The sequence below is a fragment of the Dendrobium catenatum genome, unplaced genomic scaffold, assembly GCF_001605985.2.
Source record: "Dendrobium catenatum unplaced genomic scaffold, ASM160598v2 fragScaff_scaffold_1380, whole genome shotgun sequence".
Taxonomy (NCBI): Eukaryota; Viridiplantae; Streptophyta; class Magnoliopsida; order Asparagales; family Orchidaceae; genus Dendrobium; species Dendrobium catenatum.
In genome coordinates, this window is record NW_021319842.1 from 61,006 (window position 1) to 80,613 (window position 19,608).

The 19,608-nt window shown below is 35.6% G+C and overlaps 1 protein-coding gene across 1 annotated transcript in view; it reads right to left on the reverse strand.

Annotated features, from left to right (window-relative positions):
* Positions 1 to 6,807: 6,807 nt before the first annotated feature.
* LOC110104466 (transcription factor RF2b) overlaps positions 6,808 to 19,608 on the reverse strand; it is a 43,458-nt gene continuing 30,657 nt past the window's right edge. Inside the window, exons 2-4 of the mRNA XM_020833605.2 lie at positions 16,954 to 17,086; positions 15,088 to 15,172; positions 6,808 to 7,448 (exon numbers count right to left, since the gene is read on the reverse strand). Coding sequence (XP_020689264.1) covers positions 7,090 to 7,448; positions 15,088 to 15,172; positions 16,954 to 17,086 — 577 coding nt within the window. The 3' untranslated portion in view covers positions 6,808 to 7,089. The remainder of the gene's footprint in view (positions 7,449 to 15,087; positions 15,173 to 16,953; positions 17,087 to 19,608) is intronic.

Genomic DNA, 19,608 nt, shown 5'->3' on the forward strand with positions numbered 1-19,608 from the left:
GGACACTTTGGTGGAAGCAATCGAATAGCAGTTTGAAGGCGTTGAGTGGAGGATCTCCACCGATCCTGGACAAAAGGTTCTACTTTCCCCTTTCAACATATTTCTTGAGTCTAACTTTATCTTGTGTTTGATTGTAGTCACGAAGGATGCTTCCTCCTGTGTTTGATTATCAAAGCAAATTACTTAACAGTACATCTTTACTTAGAATTTTACTATTATTTACTTAACTATTAAACTTCTATTACTTACAATTAGCCTTAATTTAACAACTGGTGGTTAGTAAACTTCAAATGAAATTTTAAAAGTATAATTAAATAAATTTACATTCTTCATACCTAAATTTTGAGTCTTACACCCTAAATCCCTCCTCCCTCATCAAACCCGTCGGCTCCCCATCCATACGCTGCCCTCACTCTTTCTAAATTTCTCTCTCTCATTAATTTTATTCTTGAATTTTAGGCATTAACTTTTCGCTCCTATCTCTCTATCACCTAAATGTTAAAAATCTGAAATTTCTTTCAAGTTTTAGAAGGGAGATTTGGTTTTTGCCTCCTTACTTCAAGTTGAAGAGAACTCCTTTTTCTTCAACAATCTTCAATAGTACTAGCCTTCTTTTGAAGACTTCGTCCATTAACGTCTATGAATGGCCGATCCGAAAACTGAATACGGCCTAACCTACGATGAGGACGGCTTCGTAGACATACTCCAATCAACTTTCTTTGACGTTAATACGAGGGTCGATCACACCGTTGAAGATTACATAGAGCGTATTCTTGACACTTTGGTGGAAGCAATCGAAGAGCAGTTTGAAGGCGTTGAGTGGAGCATCTCCATCGATCCTGGACAAAAGGTTCTACTTTCCCCTTTCAACATATTTCTTGAGTCTAACTTTATCTTGTGTTTGATTGTAGTCACGAAGGATGCTTCCTCCTGTGTTTGATTATCAAAGCAAATTACTTAACAGTACATCTTTACTTAGAATTTTACTATTATTTACTTAACTATTAAACTTCTATTACTTACAATTAGCCTTAATTTAACAACTGGTGGTTAGTAAACTTCAAATGAAATTTTAAAAGTATAATTAAATAAATTTACATTCTTCATACCTAAATTTTGAGTCTTACACCCTAAATCCCTCCTCCCTCATCAAACCCGTCGGCTCCCCATCCATACGCTGCCCTCACTCTTTCTAAATTTCTCTCTCTCATTAATTTTATTCTTGAATTTTAGGCATTAACTTTTCGCTCCTATCTCTCTATCACCTAAATGTTAAAAATCTGAAATTTCTTTCAAGTTTTAGAAGGGAGATTTGGTTTTTGCCTCCTTACTTCAAGTTGAAGAGAACTCCTTTTTCTTCAACAATCTTCAATAGTACTAGCCTTCTTTTGAAGACTTCGTCCATTAACGTCTATGAATGGCCGATCCGAAAACTGAATACGGCCTAACCTACGATGAGGACGGCTTCGTAGACATACTCCAATCAACTTTCTTTGACGTTAATACGAGGGTCGATCACACCGTTGAAGATTACATAGAGCGTATTCTGGACACTTTGGTGAGTTCGGCACCTGGGAGCTTCGGAACCGAGAGCCAGAGAGCAAGGCGAGAGTGAGAGATCGTGAGCGAGAGAGAGAGAGAGATCGTCAGCGCATGAGAGAGAGCGTCCCCTCCTTTTCGAAGCTTTGTCTAGAGTAAATCAAAACTGTCGTAGAAAAAGGAAGCCCGCCAAGTCGAATTCTTCGTTGCAGTAGCTTGAAACACTCGAAAGGAAACTGTCTCTGCTTCGTATCGCTGCTTTGCCTGAAGCAGATCGCGAGCCTCAGGGACCGTGCCGACTACTCATTCAACCCGGACCGCTCGATTGCATGCTTGATTTAGGCAGTTGATTTGAATTACTAAGAAAGTCAGAAGGGCTTCAACTGACAAATAAATTGGGCTGAGTCAAGCCAAAACGGCTAAAACCGGGTTAAATCCGAGTCCAAAATCTGGGTAAATTTGAGTCAATTCGGGTTCGAGCTGACTCGACAAACTTAATCGGGCGAAATTGAATCCGGGATAATAATCAAATTAAATCAAATAGGACACGACGCGACCAAAATAGACTGATCAAGTCTAATTGGACACAATCGAGTCTGATCCGGCTCGAGTCGGGGTTCAATTGGATCGACCGAACGAGCTCGAGCACGCTCGAGCCAAAATCGAGGTCAACATTTAACTCTCATTTTAGATCATCCTATATGAAATTTAGTCATATAGTACGATCAATTATATCAAATAAGAGATCGTCTAGGATGGACAAGGGGTCATTTGGTGAATGCACAGTTAAATTGAACTGTATGATTTATATTATATAGTATGATATTTAATCAAGATTTAATACTGCTTCTATTCCTTAATCTATGGATAAAATTAGGCAATATTTATTAATAATCGTATAGTATAAGATTTTTGGTGCAATATGATTAGTTTAAATTTGCCTATTTTTTATAAGGTTTTATCAAAATAACTAATCATTTTATATAATTGTATGTTGTACAATATGATTAGTTATAATGTTAAGCTATTTAATCAATTAAACACTTGAATTAATTTTTTGATTAATAAATTATACAATATGATTGGGGTTGAATAGTACGATTTAACAAAGAATTCAAGTTTTAAATTTCACCTCCTTTGGGAGTGTATGCTCGATTGTTTTGCCTATATATACCTATTAACATTAATGACTCAAGAAAAAATACAAACTATTGTTACAATTTTAAATAGACTCAATACTGCACTTTCTTGAGTTTGCTTCTTGATCCAGCTCTACTTATGTTGCTCCTGGAATATTAATCGCAAATAAAAGATATATGTAATATATATAAAGTAGAAAATAGTAATGATCAATTCAATAATCTATGTAATCATCAAAATACTAGGTCAGGCTCCCATATTTCAATATAGGTGACCTGATATCTATAAGAGAACACTTAATTAAATTAAGCTAAATTAACTTTTCCTATTAGATTGTGATCATCCTGAGGCATCTAATCAAGATGATTGTCCTCAATCTCTTATAGTGTGGATAGGTTGGTGAATTGGTTCATCATCACAAAACTTTTTGCTTTCAACCAATAAGAACAAAAATCAATTATTTTGGGTTCAATCAAGAAAGTTGTGTTTACAAAAGTCAGTTGATGGAGAGTGAGATTACTATTATAAATGCTCTTTATTGGCCTCTAGGCATAATCTCTCAAATATTGATTCCCAAGTTCACTATTTTCCTTTTATTATAACGCTGAAGAGGTTTTTCATAATATCTATAGCTGCCTTTAGGTTAATAATATCATTAGAGATAACTATGTACTCAAACTTAATTTTCTCAATATTTATTATTTAATATTTAATTAAATAAATCCATTTATGAAGAGAGGAGAGGTTGCGACCTTGATAAGTACCATTAGCATTGGACATAAGTAATAAATGATCTTTGAGGGTTTCAAACTTTATTATCTTATTATTGTAGTTCCACATCATCCTGCAAATAGTTTTAAACTCTTCTTCTTTATTAATCGTTGTTGACTTATAATGACTAAATCATTATGGTTGACATCTAATTCACCACAATTAAAATCAATGTCAATGAACTCAGTGGTCTTAATCATGATGAAAATTTAAATTGGGCAGAGGTCAAAAGAATGGGAAGAATGCACACTAATGGTAGAAATGGAACACAAATTTTAGCATGGTAATCAAGTTATTATTATTCATTATGCTCAATTATCACTGTAGAGATATCTTTACTATGTTCATCTTCTCCTCCCATCATAGTATTTATAAAAGATTCATCTATTATAGATGTTGCTGACTTATAATATCTTATTTCTTGATGAGAGGCATGATATTGCTTGCTTTTGTAGCCTTTGTATGGAAAAAGGAAAAGAAGGTGACAATGTAAGAGCTAGAGGTAGCATGAATGATGAACATAAAAGTCTCCTTTTCCCTTTTATATAAATGGCTCTTTTATAGAAAAGTTTTTGTTTGAGCTCATCATGATAGAAGAAGGATGTATTTTCTTATAAGAGAATGATTCAATGAAAAAGAATGTTTTTTGAACACTACTCACTAATTTAGAATAAAAAAATATGATATAGTGTAGGCTGTCAATCTACACACTTTATAAGATTGCATCACATCCTTGTCTTCATAATAAGAATAAAGATAATTGATTGTATCAACAATGCCAAGTAAAACTAGTATTAATGCAGAACTCAGTCATTCTTGGGTCAAATTGATAACACATGACACAATCTCTTAGCATAGGAATATCTTAAACTATAGTTGCATCGACCTGATGAAGATCAAGTGTATTAACCAATAATTAAAGATAGCTCAACATGATTAAGCCAATACTATAGCCATCAAACCACTTGCTCTATTGAACCTAGATAATTCGACACTCCCCCAATAAAGAGACACCTTTAGTCAATCATAAGTATAACATCGGGCAATGCCTAGCTTAAAAAACCACAACTCAAATAGTTATATACTTTCCAAGCACCAAGAAGGCACACCCAATCAATTGCTTATTGTTACAAGTTTAAAATTAGAGGTCAATATGTACCTATAATTTTGTCATATCATTTGTGACAAACCTCTAATGTAATTTAAAGAATATGAATAAATTTTGAATTTCCTTCTCTTCTACAGAGTGGCTAAGGTCAAGATAATCAATAAGTACCTAATTTTATGTAATATAAGGGGTTTATGTTCTCTCTAAATTTATAATGGTAGCGAAATAAGATATATCAAATTTTCTTCAAATAAGTCCAAAAATAGAAGAAACAAACCTTTCACCTCAATTTTCCTCTTCTTAAGATATTATTTTCCATTAATGTTGGTCTAACTAAAAAATAACTAGATAATGTAAGCTTCTTTGTAATCAACATTACACAAGATCTTTTGCCATAGGAAAAGGGCACCTTCATAGAGATTAATAGACAAGCGATTGAAATTTTCAATTCAAGCTCACAAAAATACCATTTTAATTTTAAAAATATTTGTAGGAAAAATAATTTTTTTTCTAAATTAATAGCAAAAATAATGCGAGGTTATAAGATTTAATTAGAATAAGAAGAATTCTATTATCTTTGTTGCTGTTAGTCTTATCTCCACATAAAAGGTAGACACAAGTTTATGATTCAGATGATTTTGCAAACTTTATAAAAAGGATGACAAAATTGGAAAGGTTGATTAAGGATTTATTTGAGATTATTGTAATATTTTATAAAATTTATCGTGAAATTATTTAACTAATTTAATTATAAAAAACAGCTTTTGATCATAAATTTTTTGAAAGTAATAAAAAAAAATAAAAATAGTACCTAAATAAAATTAAATACAGTGAGAAAATTGTTCAAACAAATCCTAAAAATATTACATCACTTGCTAACGCTTTTCAGTTATGTAACTTCGAATAGTATTTAATTTGTACATAAAGGCTTCTTTTGGGACGGCTTTTTTATTGCTTTCTAAAACGGAGTTTTAGTACAAATTTTTTTATTTTTGTACTAAAACTCCGTTTTAAAAATCAATAAAAAAGCCGTCCCAAACGAAGCCGAAATCTTCTACTGATGGTTATCAATTAGCTTTTTTTATAAAAAAAACTCTTCGACTTTATTATAAAGATTCTGAGATCGTATTGCTGCTATTCACACATGCATAAATAATTTGTTTTATACTTAAACTAAGGCGACGGATTTCTTACTACTTCTTAAAACAATTTTCTTGTACGAAAATTGTAAGAAAGCTGTTTTATTTTTTGCACAAAAAGATGCTTTAAAAAATAGTAAAAAAGCCGTCCCAAACGAAACCTAAATTAGTTCACTGACATTATCAAATAGTTTTAAAATGGGTCAGCATATAAAATAGGCTTATTGACGAACTAAAAGGCATCGAATCAGGTGTAGGCTGTACTGCTCATACCTAAGTTGTGTGATTTTTTGGGTACTTTTCAAGCATTAAAATGGGCTTGAAACTTTGAATTCGAGAGATCTGACAGATTGATTAGTAGGTAAGGTTTCATTGGGGACGATTTTCTTACTGTTTCTTAAAATAATTTTTTATAAAAAAATTAAATTTTTTTATAAAAAAATTTGAAGAAATAATAAAAAAATTATCCCAAATAAAGCATAAGATAAACCAAATAAGTGGGAAAAGAGAAGATTAATCATAATGACAAAGAAGGATGAGCACCAACAATGGGTGGGTTAGTCGTCACAAGTAATTCCAACCCGACTCAGTAGCATAATAGGAGTGAAAATAACAAAATTAGTAGCAAATTAATCCAAACAAAATTCTTAAAAAACATGTAACTAAGGCTTCATTTGGGACGGCTTTTTTACTGCTTTATAAAATAGAGTTTTAATAAAAAAATAAAAAAATTTGTACTAAAACTCCGTTTTAGAAAGCAATAAAAAAGCCGTCCCAAACGAAACCTAAGGCTTCATTTGAGACGACTTTCTATCTGCTTTCTAAAATAAATTTTTAATAATTTTTTTTGGTATTAAAAAGTTATTTAGAAAGCACCAAGAAAGTTGACCCAAATAAAACCTAAGACTTTGACTAGATTATATTTTACAAAACTCAAAACAAACTTTTGAATTGAAATAAAACGCTAAAAAGTGATAGAATTTGCAACAAAGAGTAAACAATATAGCATAAGCTGCAGCTCAGCAATTTCTTGGCAAGATTGTCATTGTCATAAATCCATGTAAACGGTCAGATATCCAGGTACAGTATGAGAAAAAAATAAGCCTAATGAACAATATCAAGAAGCTGCCATCTTTAATAAACTGAAATACAAATCAACAAATAAAAAGAATTAGATCAAAAGAACAAGAAAACAACACGAACCACAGGAACAAGTGAACTTAGAAGCTCGGTAAAGTGGGAGAACATTGAGTAACCAAGTATTTGAAATAAATATGGAACGGCTTATACAATTCAAGCCAATCAAATAGAAACACAAATGGTGGAGGAAGATTGAGGTTGTAGGGTTTATGGACAGTGAGGTCTACTGCAGATGGTTTTAGGAAGCCCAGTTTATAAGTTGCTACTGCTCTCACTTGCAGAGACGGTAGAGCTTTCGGACTTCACTAAAAGAGACCCCTTGCCGATATCTAATCCCTGAAGTCTCCTGAGGTGATCCTGCTGCATCATATCTGCGTGCAGAGGAGGGGGGCGGGAAAGTAAGTGATGGTTTGTAGCACTGAGCTGATGGAAAGCGGGATGCAATTGGAGGTTTTGGTAGGGTAAGTTCGTCTGTTGTTGGGGAGTTGCAAAGAATGAGGGGTTGAATGGTATGGGAAGTCGCTCCAGATTGTTGGCTTCACCAGAGCTTGATACTTCTCCTGTTATAATCTTGAGCCTTGCAACCTCGTGCTTTAGAGCTCCATTCAGTGCTGGAAGGAGGAAAAAAATGCGAACATGTTTCATTAGCAAACTTATTCAAAGATAGTTTCCTAGGAATGAAAAGAACAACACGTAAGGAAAAGGAGAACTATTCTCTCAAATTTGTTTTTCAATCCGATTTATGATTCTCCCCTATGATGCACCGACACTCCGCTTAAAGAGAATATGCAGTGTCGGACACAGTCACGCGTCCGACACTGCATGGACACGTGTCCGACACGGAATTGGAGTGTCGTAATTTAAAAAATTAAAATTAAAACTGGACACGCGTGTCCGGTTATTAAATAATAAAATCATCTGATTCGTTCTATTTAGCCTTTTCCGTGAACGAGAAGTCCTATTCTTCCGATCCATGAAAGAAATCTTTTAGGGCAGACCAGGCGAGCTCGCAGCCGACGCCAAACGGAACCTGCTGCCTTCACCTCCCGTTCCATCGCCATTTGTGCTCGAGCCGAGGCCAAGCCGAACTCGTCTTTCCCATTCCTTCGTTCCTGCGTGATTTTTACGGTCATCCGAGGTAAAGTTCACAATCAACGCCAAACAGAGCACCTTATGCGAGCAAGAGAGCCAAGACCTGTAAGTGGATTTCGCCATTTCTTCTCTTCATTGTTAAAAATGTCTAGATTAATTGAAATATTAATTATTGTTTTTTGAAACTTACTAAAAAAAGCTAATGTACATGCTCGGTACCGCTAGGTATCGCTAAGTACATGCTCGGTACCGCTCAGTACGTGCTCGGTTCCGCTCAGTACGTGCTCGGTTCCGCTCAGTACGTGCTCGGTACCGCTCGGTACCACTCAGTACCGCTCGATATCTTTCCATACAAACAACTTGCGAACTTTAAAAACAAGCATAACTTCAAAATTACTCTTACCTAAAAATTCCCCCTTGGACCCCCGACAGATTAGTATATTGTTGTATTCATGTTGTCTTATTATTGGGATATTTTGATTTCACTTCATATCAATTTAACTTGATGTATTCCTATGTATGATTGGTTTGTTACAATCTTATTTAGATAAAAACAATGAATAATCAAGATATAAATGAAACTATAATTTCTATGTTGAAGGATAGTAATTCAAATAGAGAATATCAATTATGATTTAGGAGGAATAGACACCAAGCTCTAATTTGTTAGTGTCATATAATATATTTCACCAGTGAGTTAGTGTCATTTAATCTATGACATAATGTTTTAAATACACATGTCTACTTTGTCATACATGTCATATAATCTATGACATAATGTTTTAAATGTTTTAAAATATGTCAACTAATTTGTTAAGAATTTTTTCTTCTATTACACTAGTGTATTTTAAAGCAAAATGAGCTCTGCTGCTAGTGGGAGTGGATTAGGTGAAGATTCAAAAGAGCCATCTGTAGAACTGATAAACAATTATGGATTCATGTTACAAAGTTAGAAAAAATATTTGAAGGGGGAGGGAATGTGTCATCAAATGCAATTATTATTGTGGCACCTACAAAGGATCTTATTCCAGGGTGAAGGCACATCTACTTAAGATTTCTGGCCATGAAATTAAAATTTGTCCTAAGATTACTACGTCGCAGTTGATTGAATTGAATAGGCAAGTTTATGAAGCTGAATCTAGGATCAAAAGGACACTATCTAAAGAGATACCTTTGTCATCAACTCATGCTCATCCCACACTTCATACTAATCTATGAGAGTTGATCAAGCTTTATCATTTAGAAGTGAAGGATATGAAACAAAGAAAAGAAAATGAGTTGTCAGTAGTCCTCTACATAAGGCTTTTAATTTGTAGCAATGAGTGGAATTGGATGGTGAAATAACAAGGATATTTTTTTTCAGCGGAACTTCCTTTCAACTTTGCAAGGAATCCTCATTATAAAAATGCATTCATTTTTGCATGTAGCAACAACCTTGTAGGATATGTTCCACCTGGCTATAATGCATTAAGATCGAAATTATTGGAAAGGGAAAAAGCACATATTGAGACATTGCTTGAACCAACAAAAATTGTGAAAAGAAAAAGGTGTTAATTTGGTATGTGATGATTGGACAGATCCTCAAAGAAAACCCCTTATTAATTTCATGACCGTTATAGAGAAGTACCCAATGTTCATTAAAGCTGTGAATTGTGAAGGAGAATACAAGGATAAACATTTCATTGCCAATTTGATTAAAGAGGTGATAGTCATGATTGGGCCTTCAAATGTTGTGCAGGTTATTACACATAATGCACCGGTGTGTAGAGCTGCAACATTATTGGTGGAGCAAATTTATCACCATATATTTTGGACACCATATATTGTGCACACTTTAAATCTTGATTTAAAAAAATATTTGTGCAACAAAGAATATAGAGACTAATGAAATCATCTATGTTGAATGTCATTGGATAACAGTGGTTGTAGATAATGCTATTTTGATAAGAAATTTTATTATGAATCATTCGATGAGACTTTCAATATTTAATGATTTCTTCCACTTCAGAAAGTTAGCTGTTACTGAAACTCGTTTTGCCTTTGTAATAATCATGTTGAGAAGATTTAAAGAAATTAAAAATACTCTTCAATCTGTGGTGATTAGTGAGAAGTGGTTTTGCTATCGAGAAGAAGATGTTGGGAAGGCAAGGTATGTTAAAGAAAAAGTCTTAGATGATTTGTGATGAGATAATGTAGACTACTATGATATGTTGAGAGAGGCTGACACAGATAAATCATGCTTACATTTGATTTATGAGATGTGGGACTCTATGTTAGCAAAAGTGAAAGAAATTATATACGTACATGAAAGAAAGTCATATGAAGAAGACACAAGTTTTTGGAGCCTTATCTATACCATTCTTAAAGATAGGTGGAGCAAAAGAAACACACCTCTGCATTGTTTAGCACATTCATTAAATCCAATGTACACTTTTAAATTAATTTAAATTTCTTGGTAAATGAACAAATAATTTTATATGCTTTGTATTATTTGAAGGTATTCAAATAAAGAATGACTTCAAGAAAATCATCAACGTGTCTCACCACAAAAAGATTTAAAAATTTCAAATATGAGAAAGATATGCTTGAAAAGATATTTCTCAAATGAGGATAGAAGAAAAATTAATATAGAACTTACAAAGTTCTTTGAATATTTAGAGGATTTTAGTGATCAAGAATCTTTGGTTGATAGATGGAGAATTGATCCAAAAATGTGGTGATTGATTCATAGAGAACTTCAGCACCGCTTCTTCAAACAATACCAATAAAACTTCTTTGTCAAGTATCATCTTCTTCCTGTTGTGAGAAAAATTGGAGCACATACTTATTTATTCAATCAATGAAGATGAATAAAATAACTCCACAACGAGCAGAAGATTTAGTTTATGTGCATACAAATCTTCGTCTTCTATCAAGGAAAACCCTACTTTATAGGGCAGGTGATAACAAGATGTGGGATGTTGCTGGAGATGAGTTCGAGTGCCTTGATGATATGAGATTATTGGAGGTTGCAAATCTTTCTCTAGATGAACTAGAGTTAGAAGCAATGATATTCAATGATGATGATATTGAAGGCCAAAGACCAACATCTGAATCTAATTCTATTATTCCCTCTATTGAGTAGTTGGACCTTCATGTTGTACTAAATGATTTTTTGCTTATATTTTTTTGTTGTACTAGACATTTTGTACTAAACATCTTTATGTTATAAGCTAAAGAAGTTATCATGAAATTAATTTATTATTGCTTGTCATTTTTAATATAATGTCACCTTAATTTCTATATATTATATTAAAAAATTATTATATCGTGTCCACGCCGCACCCGTATTCTATATTTTTAAAAAATGTCGTGTCCCGTGTTGTGTCGTGTCTGTGTCGCCGTGTCCGTGTCGGTACATCATAGATTCTCCCTCACATCAACAATATGTTCTTGATATCCTTCAAAATAATCATTCATGCAACTCTCTCATAGCCTGACAATCCGAGTTGCACTCATATAGTTTAAGTTTAATAAATGGGATGATAAGATAAACTAATGGGTTGAATTATTAATCATTCTTCAATAATTTATTTGATGAATGAACTAAACCCTGGTAAATTAATGTACATTTGTAACCAAATGTATGCAAAATCTCGAGTTGCCTAACATATTATGATCTATTGAGCGTATATATTTACGTTCAGGTCAGGTCTAAATATAAAAGATAAACGAGCAGTCCAAACGAAGAATGAATTGCTAATTAGTTTTGTGGCTTCATCTTATTATTGGTCAAATAGTATCGCTTGCTCTCATTAGAAGAGAAGCGTGCATTTGGGCTTATGCAAATAAGAGTGCAAGTGAGCAAGCAACAAAACAACGAGGTGATAAATAAAGGATAAGAAAATAAGAGAGAGAGATAGAGAGAGAGAGAGATGCCCAACCGCCCGCTCGCTTGCATATAAGGATACTAGTTGACAGATTGCTTATGGAAGATAAAAAGGTGATAGATTGCCAATGTGGGGCATGATGGCTTCTACACTCCCCCTCTAGATAAGAGAATATATGTTGATCACTCCTAGCTTAGAAGATGGATTGCCAAATTGTGATTGACCAAGAACTTAAGTGAGGAATGGGAAATTTATCCAACACCATCTCCTTATTCAATGCCCTATAATCTACACAAAACCTCCAGCTCCCATCTTTCTTTTTGACCAGTAAGACTGTACTAGATAAAAGACTCACACTTGGTCTGATAATCCCCGCTTCCAACATCTCCCGAATCATTTTTTCAATTTCATCCTTCTGAATTTGGGGGTAGCGGTAAGGTTGTATATTAATCGGTCAAACCCCTCTTTTAAAAGAATTGCATGCTCCTGCTCTCTGGGTAGTGGTAAACCCTGAGGTAACTAGAACACATCACTGAACTGTTGTATGAGTGGTTGCATTATAAGAGGAATGTCTCCCTTTTCTCCCACACTGATCCTCTCCAAGTGTTGCAATTCCACCAAATATCCACCTCCCCCACCTCTTGTATGATTTTGATCATGGATTTGAGAGATACTCCGACCCTGGACAGCCCTGCATCACCCTGAATCACCAGTCCCCTTCCCACAACTACCAATTCCATCCTTAATGCTCCCCAATTTACCTTGGTCTCCCCCAAGGTTTGTAGTCATTTCAACCCCAGGATGACATCCATACTCCCCAACTCCAAGGAAAGAAAATCCTTCCTCACATGTATCCCCTACATGGTCAACATAACTCCCCTACAAACTCTACCCATTTCTACCTTTCTCGTGCCCATCATCACCCCGTAGCCTCTTGTATCCACTAATTTCACCTCCAGTAAATCAACAATCTGGTTGGAGATGAAATTGTGGGTTGCCCCACTATTTACCAACACTATCGTCTCGCAATCTATTATCTCTCCCTTCACCTTCAAAGTGTAATTCGGGGTGAATCCCACTACTGAGTTTAGAGAGACTTCTGCCACATTCAGATGCAACTTCTCCTCTTTCTCTATCTCTAACCCGCTTCCACCTCCCTCTCCAGCTTCCTCGTCATCACAGACAGTGAGAACCCAAAGAGTTCGATCCTTACACCTATGCCCTAGTATATACTTCTCATAACATCTAAAAAGCAGCCCCTTCACCCTTTTCTATTGTATCTCCTTCTCTGTTAGCCTTTTGAAACTTCCCCCATTTCCCCCTACTCATGTTCTCTCCTTGGGCACTTTCTTCAAACTCCTTGGCGGTGACCACTTGGGAGCTAAGAAGGTGGTGGTCACCTGTACGATCCCACCGAGTTGCTCCCCCTCGCCCCTCTCTCCAGCTACTTCTGATCCTCCACCAGTTGGGCTAGCTCCATAGCTTCCCCTAGGTCTCTTGGCCTCATCACTCAAACCATTGCCCGTATCTCCAATTTAAGCCCTTTCATAAAATTCCCTTCCAGCACTGTCTCAGAGAGTCGGTCCAATCTGCTGGCCAAGTACTCGAAACTGTCAGGGTAATCTGCCACAGTCCCCTCCTGTGTTAAGCCAAAGAATTGTTCATAGAAGTCTCCTCCACTACCTGTTCAGAAACGTTCTAGTAAACACTCTTTGAACTCCCTCCAACTCTTGATCGGTTGCCTTGTATCATACCATTGGTACCACGCCAGTGCCTTCCCCTCCAAACATAGGCTTGCCGTCGTCAGCTTTTCTTCCTCCGTCAATCCGTTGACGGTTTAAATATAGTTCCACCTTGTAGATCCAACAATGGCCATCATTGCTCTCAAAGATGTGCATCTTCAGCTTCCTCACCTTTGGGGCACCCCCGTTTCCCCTGAATCCTCCATATCCTCCCATTCCACGAAGAGGAGGGGCTCCTAGTTATCACGATCTTCCCTCCGGCTATCATACCCAAGTACCCAACCCAATCCCCTCTTCTTCTTTCAAATTCAACACCTCTGGGGTAGAATTCCTCCCTTCTCCCTATAAAATCAACAGCCCTTCTTTCAAAACTAGTGCTCATCTCCGCCCTAGAAAATGATTCTAGAGGAGGCATTCCATCTTCACCCTCCAAGATCTGCACTTCCGAATTTTCCCTTCCCCTAAAAATGTTAGGGTTTCCTCCTCTTCCAATGTCACCGATGTTTTCCCTTCCTTCTGATGTCCCCGGATTAGTCTTCACTTCTAGCAATTTCTTCAACATCTCTTTCATCATGGTAAACTTCCCTTCTACCCTTTCATTATTGGATGAAATCTGATTTTGAAAATCAGAAAAATTTTCCCTTCAAATCTCATTTTAATTGCCCAATTTCTCCTTCCAAAACTTCAATCTTCTTCCCGGCCATAACTCTCCCCAATATTTATTAAAAGATCTTATTCCGGGTAAAATTTCACAACTGAAATTTCAGAATTTCAACCGCCGATGGTCCCAAGACAACGCTCTAAATACCAATTTGATAGTAAATACTTGAGTTTGCAGGTAACCCTAAAGGAAACACTTGAGTTCACAAGAAAACCTATCACTAATTAGTGAAAACAACAAGAATAATGCAAAAATCTGGGTGAAATCAGTCCAAAAATGATGGATTACAAGAAGGGAATCAAAGCCAAACAAACACCAAGCAAGATACAAGTGATCCTCAATTCGAGAGGAGGATCGTTCTCTCCCAATCTCTAGACACGAAGTTTAGAGCCCAAGACACCAAGGAACTACAAGAGAAACAAATCAAAGCATAAACCCTAACACTAGCTTCTCATGCTTTTAAATACCCTCCCTCCTATTTTTATTGGTTTCTTCACCGCAAAAGAAAAAAAAAAAAGCCTCCCTCCTCATAAAAGCTTCCTAATATAAAACAAAATCAAATTGACCTGCTCATGCTTGAACCGCCCGCTCTCCCTCTCTATGATTGCCGCCCAAGAAGGGGGCCCACTTACTTAGGCGGTGAGAACTAAAGGAGGTGGCTTAGCCTGCCTCCTATAAATCTGAATCGGCCCCACCAAGGCCGGTTTGGGTTGAACCGTAACAGATCTACTACGATTAATGTTTAGAAATGTGTCCAAATAATACACCTAGTGTCTGCTACTTAAGCGAAGCACACATGTAAAGCTACAATAGAACAGATGACATACTATGCCAAAAGAAATCTGTTATTTAATGACTTAATAGATGAAAATCACGAAGTTCTTACCATCACCTATATGGGCTTCTTGTTCCATAGCTTGCAACCTTAACTTGAGCTCTACATTCTCTGCAGTCAGCCCTGTAGTGTCTCTCTAAAGAGAGAAGCAAAGACAGTGAAAATGTATTTAGCCTTTAAAATCAAAAGATGAAAAGTAGGAAAATGAACTTGGATTTTAATAAAATGGAAGCATCCAATGAAAATAAAGCTGAAAAAAAGAATTCAAGGATTAAAACTTTTGCTTAACTTGAAAACCATTTTAAAATATTTTGGGCATAGTGAGATGGCGTAAGTTATGGGACAGGCTCAAGTAGGCTCACCAACATCATAAACATCATTAGCCTATTCATTTTTGTTTGCAGAAGTAAGCTCATATTAACTCGAGCTTAAGAAGTCATCTGTCATGGCGTCTATCCATATTAACTTTTTTTTATTTTTATTTTTTTATTTTTTTTTTTAATTTTTTTTTTAATCTATTCATATTACCTTTGCCTTAGCACTTCAACCTTCATATTCCTTGATTTAATTCTATCGACGCACCTCATTATTGGTGCATCTTCAACCTTATATTTTGCATGCCCAAATACAAAATAAAAAACTCTTTGGCCACTCAACTTAGTTTAGTGTTAATCAATCCTTCATCATGCATATATTTAATAATCTCAAGACACCTTTGACGCTCCTTTGTCTCCTTGATGCTCAACAAATCAATCTCAATGATACTTGATCATATATTTTTTTAAGATTATTAAAAATCATGAAGAATCTTTTGAAGTTGTTTATACTTTACATTAATTTTCTTTTTAAAAATTCATTTCCATTTCAGTTGATTTTCTGCCATATGATCAAATTGATTCTTTGACACTAACAAGATTTTTCACAGCCTTAGTTCGACTAATCCACTTGATAACTTTAATGTATGGCTCAACTAGCATGACACCTTGAAATTGATTCCAAGCAGCTTAAAGAAGAAACGAATATGACTTTTCTATCACCAAAATTGTAAGCTATGGCTTCATGGCTAATGTTAGTAGGATTTGTTGGTTAAGGATTAGAGAAACCTAAGTTCAGATCTACTTTGCAATCTCAGACTATCGTTACTGTTTTCTTATACTTGGATTTTGGTTTCCTGTTCCTAACTTCATACAGAGCAAACTAATTTTCTTGGCTAAACTTCTAATTCAATGAGTAATCTTGTGTTAAAGAAGACTCAAAAGTTTTTTTGTTTCAATATGAGAGATTCCCTCAAACTGAATCCAAAACAATACTTAGTTGGACATAAATTGGAACAACTCTTCCACATCTAGTACTGGCAAGTAAAACCATCAAACTTATCCATGAAAGTTAAAGTTGATAAATAAGTAAACAAACTTGGAGAAGAGATCATTTGGTCAACAGGCTCATATTTTATGCATGAAGTCTAGGATTCACTTCGGTTTCTTACACATAAATAATAGAAAAATCCGTCACATTAAATAGTTGAAGCAACGAAACCAGCACCCATCAAAAGCGTTGCCAGAAAATACGAGTGAAGAATGCTGAGGGGCAGTCTAAGCTCAAAACAATGAATGAATTGCAGTAAAGTAAAAAGGTGGAACAGAGGGAAAGGAAGTTGAAACAACTTTCAAGATGGTTCTATCTGAAGGCTAAGTTAACGAATGAATTTTTCATTTTCTTTCATCTAGGCAATTAAAGAATAAAGATTTTTGAAACATTAGTGTTCAGTAATAATCACAATGGAAGCAATGAATATCAATTCTTTACGTAATAGTAGCTTCCTGGCAAATGCATTAGATGCTTGATTTCATCAGCATAATAGACAAATAGATAAACAAACATGAATTCCTTTATACATAGAAGCCATACAACACAAACCTGGAAAAGCGTAAGCTGTGCAGATAGTGTTGTAGCCTCAGTTTGTAGCGTCTGAACTTTCCTCTCAAGTTCAGATATATAGCGTGCCTTCCTTTCTTTTGACCGAGCTGCAGATTGCCGGTTAGCTAGAACCCTGCATGTATATATAATTTGGTGAGAATTTTGAAAAAATCAACACATCAGTAATGTTGGTTAATGTTTTACAAAAATATGTAAGAGGAGAAAATTTTAACAAAAATCTAAGTAAGCAAGTATATTTTTGAAGTTTTTAAACGATGCAAGATGTCTTAGCGGTCCAGCATTTCCTTGATACAAATCTAAGATGCAGTGTACAAGAACATCACAAGATCAAGATTCACTATCACCAACACTTAATTGATACAAATAAAAAATAACATAACACTCACTGCAAATGATAATTTGAAGATCATCAAAATTAAGTTTTTGCAAGAAATTTGATATCAAAATAAAACCACACAATGATTACAATTCACAATGCAAGAAGGAAAAAATATATTGTACCGCTGCACCGGCGCCCGGGTGCAGTGTTAAATAGGCAAGGGTTCCCACATCAAGGACGAATGTAGGCAAAGAAGCTAGTCCATGAAACTAAAATTAAGATAAGAACTTGGAATATAGGTTCCCTTACAGGAAAATTAATGGAATTAATAGATATTATGATTCATAAGAAATTAAATATTTTGTGCATTCAAGAAACTAAATGGGTTGGAGAGAAACCAAGCTTAATGCTGGTAGAAAGTTTCAACCATAAGTAATTATAAAGATTTGCACCACACTTAAAAGAATTCACACGCCACACTTAAAGGAAAGGAATTCACATAAAATTTTGTCAAAATGCTGAAATAATTTCAATTTCTCCCTAAGGGTTTTAATGAATTTGTGAGTTAAAAAAACTAATCAAAAACAAAATTAATTTCAGTTTGATTTGTAGTGATAACTTCAATAGAAACTCCATCAGGAGTAGAGCATCAAATTCCTCGATTTGTTTATCAATTTCAGAAGGCTTGGTTTTTTTCAAGTTCACATTCAAGAATTGAGCTAATTTCTATTAGAAGCTCAGGTTCATATTAAAAAGTATAATCAATTTACATTAGAAGTTAAGATTCATAAAGAAGATCAGATTCAATTTGCAATTTATGTTCAAATATGACCATTGGTCAATTTCAATTTCAACTTCAGTTTCTAATTAAGATTCAGGCTTCATTTGGAACAATTTTCTTACTACTTCTTAAAGTAGCTTTTTAATACAAATTTTTTTTATTTTTTACTAGAAAGCTTCTTTAAGAAGCAGTAAGAAAGTCATCCCAAATAAAATTTTTAATTTCAAAATTGATACTATACTCAGGTTCAATTTCAAAATTGGGTTTTGAACTTAATTTTAATTTCAGGCTCGTTAATACATCTTAATATACGAGATGATTCCAATTAATGAAGATTAGACATAGACTAACATTAACACTGTCGTTGCCAGGTCCCAAGTCCTGGATGAGAAAAGTGGAGGGTTGCGTTAGGTAGTCGACAGCCAGCGTAAAATTTGTCGAACAATAATGACATGAATCCTTTAAGAAATTGTGTTAAAGCTATGGCACCCCCTGGAAGCGACGCGCTGTATGGCATGAATACAGTGACAAGTGTGCAAGGGCCGCTGCACCGACGCCCGGGTGCAGTGTTAAATAGGCAAGTGTGCAAGGGCCGCTGCACCGACGCCCGGGTGCAGTGTTAAATAGGCAAGGGTTTGTGGGCTCCAAAAATTCGGCCTCGGCCTCCGCTCGCTTTTCTTATTCGGCGAGGGAGTTTTAACGAACTAAGTTCCGGGATAAATTTTGGAAGGCAGATGGGTTTGTAGATAAGACACTACCCAGAGATTTCGCCCTCATTGGCGAGGACTTTATGATCTGAGTTCTGGTTTCCTATAGGCGCAAGCCCCTATAGTTAATTACCCCTCCCAATCACGAGAGAGAACTTTCGATTAAGGCTAGTCATTTGAAGATTTTATATTTAAAGTAGAAATTGCACCATCTTGCACTTAAAGCGGATGGTGGAGGATGGATGATGGGCCCGATCAAGATCCCATGGTTCCGTCGTCCCGGGCCATCGTGGTCCCTGGTCTACTTAGTCAGAGGAGGTAGTCGACCCAACCTGACAGAAGGATCCTTGTTGGCAGCCATGGGTTGCTTCGTCCAAGGGGACCTTGTAGACCGGGGTTGGATGTTTGTCTAAGGGGACAAATTTGAATCCACCTTAGCTGACAGAGGGCTTTGTGCCCTATCGATCATATCCTATTGATTCATATCTCAATGATTTAATGCTAATAAGGAACGTAACGGCGCTGACCATAACCGGTATTTCGTGGTGCCATTTAGCGGCAAAACCACTCGGTTCAGAGGGCCCAGGGTCATAACCGTTTACCTGCAGTGCCATTTGGCGGCAAAACTGCCGGTTAGAGGACACGTACCACGTCCTTAATAGCATGAGATTATCTTGAGAATGGATCCTAGTGATATTTTCGACTAGGCATTCGGCTCTTTTGTGAGCTGAAGTAAATTTGAATTTGTCCACCTCGGCAAACTGTTGCGGAGGGTGGATGGATTTTGCTTCGAGTGATTGATGGTTTGATTTCGAATTTAAATATCT